Here is a 9,815-nt window from a genome sequence, read left to right as displayed (position 1 = left end):
CGACTGGAAACTAGGAAGCAACATGTGATTATTTAGCTAACTTTTCTGGTAGATGTAGGTACAGTTTGTTCCGGTTCTTAAAACTCGCATGAACGTGCATTTAATCTCCCAATAAATTAAAAACCTAACTCCAGTTTACGAACATAACAATTAATGTCAAACAGATTAGTGCAAAGGGGCAAGACACTCAATGTAAGTTAATTTTACACATAACAATATAATCCATTGACTGTGAAACGAGGACAGTGAAAGTAAGTACGGCTCCTAAGCAAACAGAAACATTCGTTGAAGCAACTCATCTTCGACCGGAAGGAGCGGCTATTTCGGGAGCATTACCACCAGTTTAGTGGCACGGTGCGTGTACGTGTGTGTGTTCGTGTATGTGTGCGTAGACAGCATCCATCAAAAGCGTGCCGGTGAAGTCCTTTGAACACGAATCCATCGTTCTTTGTACTGAGCCCTACCACTTGACCGCACTTCCTACTCGCACCAGGAGTCACCTCCAGAGAAAAGAGCACGACAAAGAAAGGCAACGCAATGAAAGGGGTCCTCGCGTTGTGCTTTCACGTGATGCTGCTCAGCTTTCAAGCGAAGGTAAGCTCAGTGTTTATGTTTGTCCATCTTCTTCTTCTCGTTTTCAGCCTTATCTACCTACCTACTGAATATGTAGGTACTTGCTGCTCGGTAATGGAGCAGTTTAGCAGAGATTGGTTAATGAAAAATAAAGCAAACATTTTGAGTTGTTGTGAAAAGGTTGACCCACGAGACACAATGCCATTGTCAAAAGTTTTAAATTAGAATGTTATCCTCTGTGCCGCTGGTGGATATTGCTTCAATTGTTCGTCGATGATCCATTATAAATAAGTAAAATGCAAAAATTTCTTTCAACAGACTGATCTTAGAAGAACCAAAGTCCTTAGTTATCTCAACATAGAAAAGCAATCAGTCATGTCTATATTTACTACTGGCCCAGATACGTCTATATCAATTAGCAGGAGTCTTGGCTGAAGCATGATTTCCAATACGAAAAGCACCAGCTTTGCCTAACATTAATCAATCCGAGAGGAGTCAAACACAAATGGGAATGAAAATTAATTTACTTACGAGGAGACGCTTGGTCCTGCACAACTCGCATCGATGGAGTCGAACGGTAATCTACCGGTTTCTAGGAGAAAAAGAGTCCACAAACGACAACTTATCCAGTGATAAAACAGTGGATTAACGATGCAAGTCGGTTGCAAGTCAGTTCCATTCATTGGAATTAATGAACCGCTCGCGGGACTTTCAATCGTGCCGATTGGTGCGTTAGCCTCGTGATCTGTTTGATCCTGGCTTTCGCAGCAGCAGCTTCATCAATAAAGAACGCCGTCAAGCTTCGCGATGAGGTGGGATGCGTTTTCAATTCATTTCCCACAGCAGTACGTTAAATCCCGCAACCATCCAGCCAGTCCAGCGCTCAGGCAGTCAGTCAGTGCAATGGAAATCACTGGGAAAGCAATTGCACATTTCGAATGAATCCTTGACCAACTGGGGCCGGTGGGGAGCTGGGTCATATTTCAATTCAACAATACCGAGCTGACGTGTGGGAAAAGCTTTTGTTTTTTCTACGGTAACTTATTACACTAGTATGTATTCATGGTCCTTCATAATCTACCGAGGCGGGCTGTAGTATCAGTTGCATGTACGCTGTTGGAGCACTTTTAGTTTAAAGCTTTTTTTTTATCGAGTTCGGAAAATATAGTTTTCGTTTGACCCTGTTGGCGTTTCAAATGAACTCAAATGCTATTCATATTGGGAAGATTATAAAAATAGTATTTTTTTAGGAACAGAAACCGGCGAGGTTCCAAAGGTCAGTAAAAAACTGAATCAATAACAGTCATCTATTCTAATTATTCACAGCATTCACTGATAAAAACGAAAAAAAACCATTTCAATGGAATCCTAATCAATCTGGCATTTTGTAAAATAAACTCTAGCAGCGTTTCATTATGCAGCTCGAAAGGCTAGCTTAGTGATAAACAGTAAACAATATATTCGATAATTGTTTAGCACTGGTTGTACGATCGATAAGACTCAACATATTATCTTTCATATCGTCACCACCAAAGGTTGTCATTTAGTCGGAAACGTCACATACCTACATCTGTGCGTAGATTGGTATGCAGTTCACCTTCGCACTTTCGCTTGATTTATTACCGGAGAAAATATATTGTATCACGCAATTGATAATGATCGGTGATGGAGGTTAATAATAATACGCCCCACAGAAAACCTATTGCACCTGTGGCATACATCCATTCTACAAAGTTTGAATATATTTCTTTTTTCTTTTTCTAGAAATAGAAAATTTAAAAGATATCGAAATTAAGGGGTCCTAAAACCTAGAATGATCGACAAACAAATTATTACTTATCATATCCGGACTTTCGGATGCAGTTAGAATTAGAATTTAAAATCAACATTGAAATTGAACTAGAAATCAGAGATGAAATTGCACTTGAAATCGGACTTAACGTAGGACATTAAATAAGAGTTGAATTTGGACTAATTTGAACATGAAATTTAACTTCAAACCAAATTAGACACGCAACTTAACTTGAAATTAGAATTGACTTTTCTCGTCCTATTCACTACCACGTTTTATCTCTTTCTCTGCTCCAGTCCCGTTTCCCTTTTTTGTTCTTTTTTTTCTCTTTTCCTAAACCGTTTTCTTGACTTTTGTTTACACTTTCCTTCCTACAAGAGGAGGGTAGCTCCATGATACCCTACGGACTTCTTAAAAAAAAGCAAAAAAGCAAAAAAGGTGGATGAAACTATACCCTGTCAACCTTATGAGTTTGAAATCCAATAGAGCACCAGGGATAGACTGTATTTCAGCCGAAATGCTTAAAGCTGACCCATCTTTGTCAGCCCATATAACGCATCAGCTTTTCAGCAATATATGGGAAACCGCAACTTTTCCGGAATGGACTGGATGCAAGGCATATTGGTCAAAGTCCCTGAGAAAGGAGATCTAACTGAATGCGGTAACAGGCGTGGCATCACGTTGCACTGTATTACTCTCAAAGTACTCTGTAAGGTAATCTTCAACTGGATCCAAGAGAAGACGCTACTCTCCGGCGGCAGCAAGCTGGAAGAAGGATATAGTCACACGGATCAGGAAGGCCAGGGGTGCCTTTGCAGGTCTGAGGAACATCTGGCGCTTAAACCAGATCACTCGACGTACGAAAACCCGAATCTTTAATTCAAACGTTAAATCCGTATTGCTGTATGCCTGCGAAACGTGGTGCGTCTCAGCGGAGACAATGCAAAAACTGCAGGTATTCATTAACCGGTGCCTGCTATATACCATTCATGCCTGATAACTGGATATTAAATAAGGAACTCCATCGTCGGTGTCATCAACGGCCGATAGCCACAGAAATTCGTGAACGTATAAGGTATAAGTGGATCGGACACACCTTGAGAAAAGGAGCGAACGAGGTCTGCAGAGAAGCACTCGACCAGAATCCACAAGGACAGCGTAGAAGAGGCAGAGCCAGAGGCTCATGGCGACGCAGCTTAGCCAACGACATCCGGGCTGTAGACGAGAACCTGTCCTGTCGACAGATAAAAGGCATGGTGGGTAACCGTCAGTAGTAGAGATCTTTGATTTCATCGCTTTGTTCTGCTGGACCGGCGAACATGGACACATAAGTAAGTTAGTGTCAATCTTATGGGTCGACAGGCGACTTACGACTCATTTATTCATAGTTTTACACCTAACGTTGAAACCCTACGTTCTATATATTTCGTACGGCATATAGACAGCACGCGGAGGCTCGCTATTGACAAACAAAGGGGGGTGAGGGCGTGAGCACTTCCGCTGACTTTAGTCAAACAATTACCTAGGTCAATGTAAAGCTGAACGTAATAGAATGTAAGTCAATATCATGTTAAATTAGGGCGCGAGGGTACGGGTTCTACATCTCCTCCCCAACCTTACAGAACTACAAACCATCTCAGCAGGAGATTACGAGCAGCGGCTAGCATAGGAGTAATGGTGTTTTTTCTTCTACACTCTTTTTCTCTCGTTTTCCCTTTTTCTGTTTCGTGTTTCTTGTTTCATTGTTTTTGCTTTTTTTTCGTTTCTTGTCCCATTTTAAAATAGTTCTGTTTCGTTTTGCACTCGTTTTTTTGTTATTTCCTTTTACCGTTCTAATTTTCTCACTCATGCGTACTCATTCTAGCGAACATGCCGAAATGAGCATCCCTTTCGGGCTCCCACTCTTATTTATTCATGCACTGTGACGAGTTTTTCCGAGTGTGTATTTATCTAACAGCTACGGTCGTCGCTCTCGTTCGTCATTGCAGTCCAAACTACTGATACCGATTACTCGCGAGGGCTTGCACTATCGCCCGTAGGTAGAATCGAGGGCGAAGATCCCAGAGCGCCATTAATCCTCTGGTTGCTCACGAGTTATTTGACTCGTGACGGGGCTATGCAGAAAGATGGTATGAGGCTGTGCGCTCGCGAGTGTGTAGATAGCAGAATGGCTGCACATAGGAACGGCGACTGTTTGTCTTACGTTTGCTGAGTGTCGTAAGCGTCGTAATGCTATGCTCCCCTAAACCCCCGCGTGAGAATAGGCATCGTTGGTTTTTCGTTCGATTTTGCTTCACATTGCTATTCTCTTCCATTTCCCCCTTTTTCATTTCTAGCTTTCGTCTTTTTCTAACTTTCTAACTTTTTATCTGCTTTCCTTCTCCGTTCTTCTTGTTTGTGTGTACTGTTTTTCTTTTGTTTGATGCCCCGTTTTCTGTCTTTGCTGTAAGATCTGCCACAAAAACTTTTTTCATGCCAACGTAAGAACCGATAACTCAATATTTAGTGAGATGGGCACAACACTAATAGTTCTTACAAAACGGATAGTTTACCTTTTAACCTTTTAACCGATAGTTTACCGACCGGTTTCGGGAAATATCTTTCCCATCAACGGGGTGATGTCCAACTGATTATCTTGAAGAGATAGACCATCTACATCCTTAACAAAATATACTTTAAAAAATATTAATATATGCCTGACCGTATTTCAAGGTCATGCCTAAAATCACGAGGTTTGGAAAAATTTTCACATGAACGGGCCTCCCCCCGAAACCCCGTGCTGAGAACCGCGGCTAACACGCTGCAAGACGAACAGCGTTCACACGCTGTACCTTGTAAGTCGCAAGGGCCTGCATAGTGTCGTCGTCCCGCCAGTAAACACAAAGTTAGTTTAAGCTTCTCGGTCGGTGGTTTCTATAAACCATCGCTTCAGAAAAAAATATCAATATATGCCTGACCGCATTTCAAGGTCATGACTAAAATCACGAGGTTTGGTCAAAAAAATCCTTAACATTGTCAAACTGAAGAGCGGCGTAAGTTCTGGTTTTGAATTTTTCTTTGTCCTCTGCGGTTTTTCTTCCTTATATTCCGTTCTTCCATTTTACCATTATCTTGCCCGTTTTTTCTTTTTAAATTTCTTCTTTTTCTGTTTCGTTTTTCCCGTGTTTTGTCCGATCTTTCTTCTGTTTCTAGTTTTTCTCGTTTCCTCTATTGGTTTTCTTTTTTCCCTCTCGCTATTCTTCTTTTCCCTTTTGGTTTCTCTTATATTTAGTCTCGTATTTCCACTTATTTTCACTTTGTTTCTCCTTTTATGAACCGTTTTTTCTTTCGTTTTTCTTTTTTTCCCTACCAGTTTTCTATCCGCTGCCGCCTCTAACTCTATTACTTTTCTTCCTTTTTCTGCTCCTTTATTCGCGCTATTCCTGAATCCTGCTCCTAATTTTTCTTCAGATTTTTTTTCTTCGCTTTTCTCTTTTCTTGGCTCGTTTTTATTGTCACTTTCTGTCCCGGTCTTCTTATTCGTTTCCAGTTTTTTGTCTTTGTTCGCTTTTTAACTCCGTTTCTTTTGGGGAAGCTCTCCTTTTCTATCTCGTCTATCTTTGTCAGTTGTTCCGTTTTTTCTTCCTGCTTTTCTTCCTTTTCTGTCACGTTATGTTTTTCTTTGCCGTTTTTTTCCTTTTTCTTCTATTTTCATTTTTTCACCTTTTTTTCTTTTTCTGTCCCACTATTTTTCTTTTTCTGTTCTCGTTTCTTCATTTTTCTGCTTCCGTATTTTCTTCTATTTGATCCCGTGTTTTTCTCCTTTTTTGTCAAATTTATGTTAATTTTCTTGCTCGTTTTCTTTAATGTCTTTCTTTCTTTATTGCTGTATTCTGCTCTTTTATCCTTCTTCTCGTTCTTTTCTACTCCTCATTTTTTCCATTTCTACTTTTGTTTCTTCTGGATAGCAGCAGAAGACGGACTACCTCCAGATCCATCGGCAGTTCATCTGTTATTATGCTGAGGAAATATACTGGAAATATGGTTTTCATAAGAAACTGTATACTCTACGTTGTTTGGTTCATGACATGTGAACTTTTAATTAAGTAGATGTAAGAAAAATCGAGTTTTCCAGTCATAACTCAGGAACAACGACACCCAAAAGTTTGGATTTGGATTTCAACGTCTTTTAAGATTTGACCCTTCTTTATCGACAGACTTCGCAGCTGGTTATTAGAGTACAGGACAATTACAGGGGCAGTGCAGCGATCCCACTGACTCCAGCAGCACCGCCCAGCTGAGATTCGTACATGCGACGACTGGCTTATCAGACCGGCCTAATACTTTGAAGCTAACTGGGCGGTTGAAAATAGACAATAAATTGAAATTGAATTTGAAATCAGTCTTGAAATTTGACTAGAAATTGAACTTAAATTAGGAGTTAAAATTGTATACAAATTGGAATTAAATTGCACTTGAAATTATATTTGGAATTGGTCTTGAAACTAGACATAAAATTGGACTTGAAATGGGTCCAGCGCCTCTGTGGTTCAAAGGTACACGGGTACCAGTGAGCGACACGCCCTGGCAGGTGTTGTGGGTTCAAATCCGGTTATAATCTCTGATTACAGCTTGGTTCGACCCATGCACCTTCCAGCATTGGACAAAAGATAGGAGTCACAACGACAACTTGTTAACCATAGCTACCTATTACCCCCCCTTCCTTTCCACCCTTCCCCTTCATTCCCGAAAAAATCCTTCTTCATTACTTTCCTTTACCGTCCCTTCATCAATTGTAGAATCATCGTTTCAAAAAAAAAAATATTAATATATGCCTGACCGCATTTCAAGGTCATGACTAAAGTCACGAGTTTGGTCAACTTGAAATGGGTGTTGAAATCGGGCATGAAAATAGAATTGAATTTGAACTTGAATTTGAGCTTAAATTAGGCTTGAAATTATACTTGAAATTTAATTTGTAACTGCACTTGAAATTGGACATGAAAGTGGGGCTATTTTAACGCAATTAAAGTTACTTATAATTTTACTGTGGACTCCTGGGTTTCAGAAATTAATTAGTTTTACATTAAATTTTACAGAGAAAGTGGGGCATGTACCCCAGTGCGCCCCAATCTGGGCGCGCCAGCGCATGCATGAATGTATAGTGAATTTAGAAACAAATTTTTGAGATTTTATGTTTTCTGGATTCGCATACATCGGCACTGCATCTGCAGCTAAGCTACTCCTTTGCGAGTATTACCGGATATGGCCATGTTGAGGCACTAGGTAGTATCTTGGGATGGCTACCCAACATAAGCTGTACATCAGCCGCTTATTAGCATATCTGGTATTTTATACTGCACGTTACTGTTTATGAGCTTTGTGACTACCTCACTGCATTAAATTGGCATCCAAAATTATTTTCAAATTCTTCTCCTCGGTAATCAGCTGCAAATAAGCATTGTCAGCACTATAAGAGTATTAGCAGTTAATTAGTTATTTTGTGAAAGTAGTTTTTAAGTAGAATTTAAGGTGAGCTAAATGCTTAATGGCTGGGTAGAGCTATTTTTGATGCATCTTCTCAACTTCGCTTCCAGCAGTTTTGGGAACTTGCCTTCGCTTCCAGCAGTTCTGAAATCTTAGTCGGGTTCCGCTTGATGATGGCCCAAAATTTTTTGTTTGGGTGGAATTCCGGCGTGTTCGGAAGGTTTTTGTCCATGAGCCCCAGCCTGCACGTTGTTGGTGCAATTCCGACTCTACGGCCTTTATTCCGTATCCGCAGAATGCTAAGTTCGGCCAAAACAGCACGAACCAAGCGTACTGCTTTAGGAAAGGCAGCAGACGTTTTTTCCCGACACGCGTTCGCGCCAATTGCCTAGTTGACGGTTCCAGTTGCAATAAAAATGTTATTTTTCAAGCCACGGGTTGATCCTGCCAGCCTGCATAATTAGATATTTCTTAGTGAACTTCGATAGTTTTTTATTTATTTTTTATTTTTTGTTAGGAGAAGGAAAACCCCTGGGAGTGAAGCTGCTTAGCCTCTTCTCCCACAGGCACAAAACCTTCCTTTAATTTCAGTTATGCACAACGGATTGCACTTCCAGTGAGTGAGAACTCTTTTAAATCTAATCTTGATAAAATCCAATATGGCGACCAAATCCAAGATGGCCGCCAAAATTTTTTTTACAAGTCTAATTTCAAACCAACTTTTAAGTCTCTGATGGGCCTAGACTGAAGCCCCAGTTTCTCAATAAAATTTAATATTTAATCCGTTGTGTAACGCGGAAGTTTTTAACCAAATCGGTCGGTCATTTTGTGACAAGTAAACTATTTGCGTTCAAATAAATCCTTTAGCCTATGGCAACTTGATTTCAACAGTAAAAAATTTGTGTTGGAAAGATCGGTGCCCCACCTGCTATTCTTATCTGGGCCCACGAGAATTATATCAATGCCTCCAAATGCCACAGGGATAAATTCAATCAGTTCAGTTCAATTCTGATTATACCGAAAGAAAGATATCGCAATAAGAATTCCAATGGTTATTTCGTATATTCACTTTATAGCTTTCCGCTCGGATAAATTTGATTTTTGTCGCCAGAAGAAACCCATTTTATAAAGCGCATTCAATGTGAAGCTCGGATCAGCAAAGCAAAGCCTAGGTGCTACATTCCGTGCTCGCAAGTTGTCCTTCTGTTTTTATTCGTCAAATTTCGCAGCCAGCCAGTTAGAGTACAGGATAATTACGGGGCTAGTTCTACGATCCTACTGACACTAACAGCCTTTTCTAGAGCTGAGATTCGAACATACGACGACTGGCGTGTCGGACCTGCATCGTCCTCCAGGTCATATGGGATGCTACACGTCATACAGATAGATGAGGAAGATAAACGGTCCGCGATGACTACCTTGGGAAACACCAGATAGATTGAATAGATCGAAATAAATGTTCCACTTTGTTTGGAAATTTTCGGCCGATGTGGAATATTTTGCTGACGTGGAACAAAACATACACTGGCTAACATTTTAATACAAAAATATTTGCTTTACGCTGCTTGGTTCAAAAGTTACGACAGATCGAAAAATTTTCATTTCAATATTCCGGGGAAATTCATGGCATCGAATTTATAGATATTGGTTTTGTCCGAAGTCTCAAACTTGTGTACAGTATTGCATAAAATTTGACGAATTGTACAATGCTTTTGAAAAACCCCCATTCCCCAACCCCCCACGTCGTAATATAAAACATAAACGTTTCCCTTTTGGGGGCAATAGTGGTGACCAATGCGACACCACTGATTCCTAGGAAAAAGTAGACAAAGGGTTAGTTTATGATGGCTTCACTAGTTTTTCAAAAAAATCTTCTGCTAGAAGCTGGCTATTTACGAACTCTTAGAAAGCGCCAGAAATCGTAAAAACGATATGAATACGAAACCTGAAATTAAACATAAGAAAACTTTTCCGACACTCGTCG

General features: G+C 40.3%; 1 protein-coding gene across 1 annotated transcript in view; it reads left to right on the top strand.

Moving 5' to 3' along the window:
• Positions 1–537: 537 nt before the first annotated feature.
• Positions 538–9,815, top strand: part of LOC128746295 (corticotropin-releasing factor-binding protein) — a 28,076-nt gene continuing 18,798 nt past the window's right edge. The window contains exon 1 of the mRNA XM_053843343.1: positions 538–594. Within this exon, the coding sequence (XP_053699318.1) occupies positions 538–594 (57 nt within the window). The remainder of the gene's footprint in view (positions 595–9,815) is intronic.

This window comes from Sabethes cyaneus, chromosome 1 (assembly GCF_943734655.1).
Source record: "Sabethes cyaneus chromosome 1, idSabCyanKW18_F2, whole genome shotgun sequence".
Classification (NCBI taxonomy): Eukaryota; Metazoa; Arthropoda; class Insecta; order Diptera; family Culicidae; genus Sabethes; species Sabethes cyaneus.
This window is presented reverse-complemented; position numbering and strand designations above follow the sequence as displayed.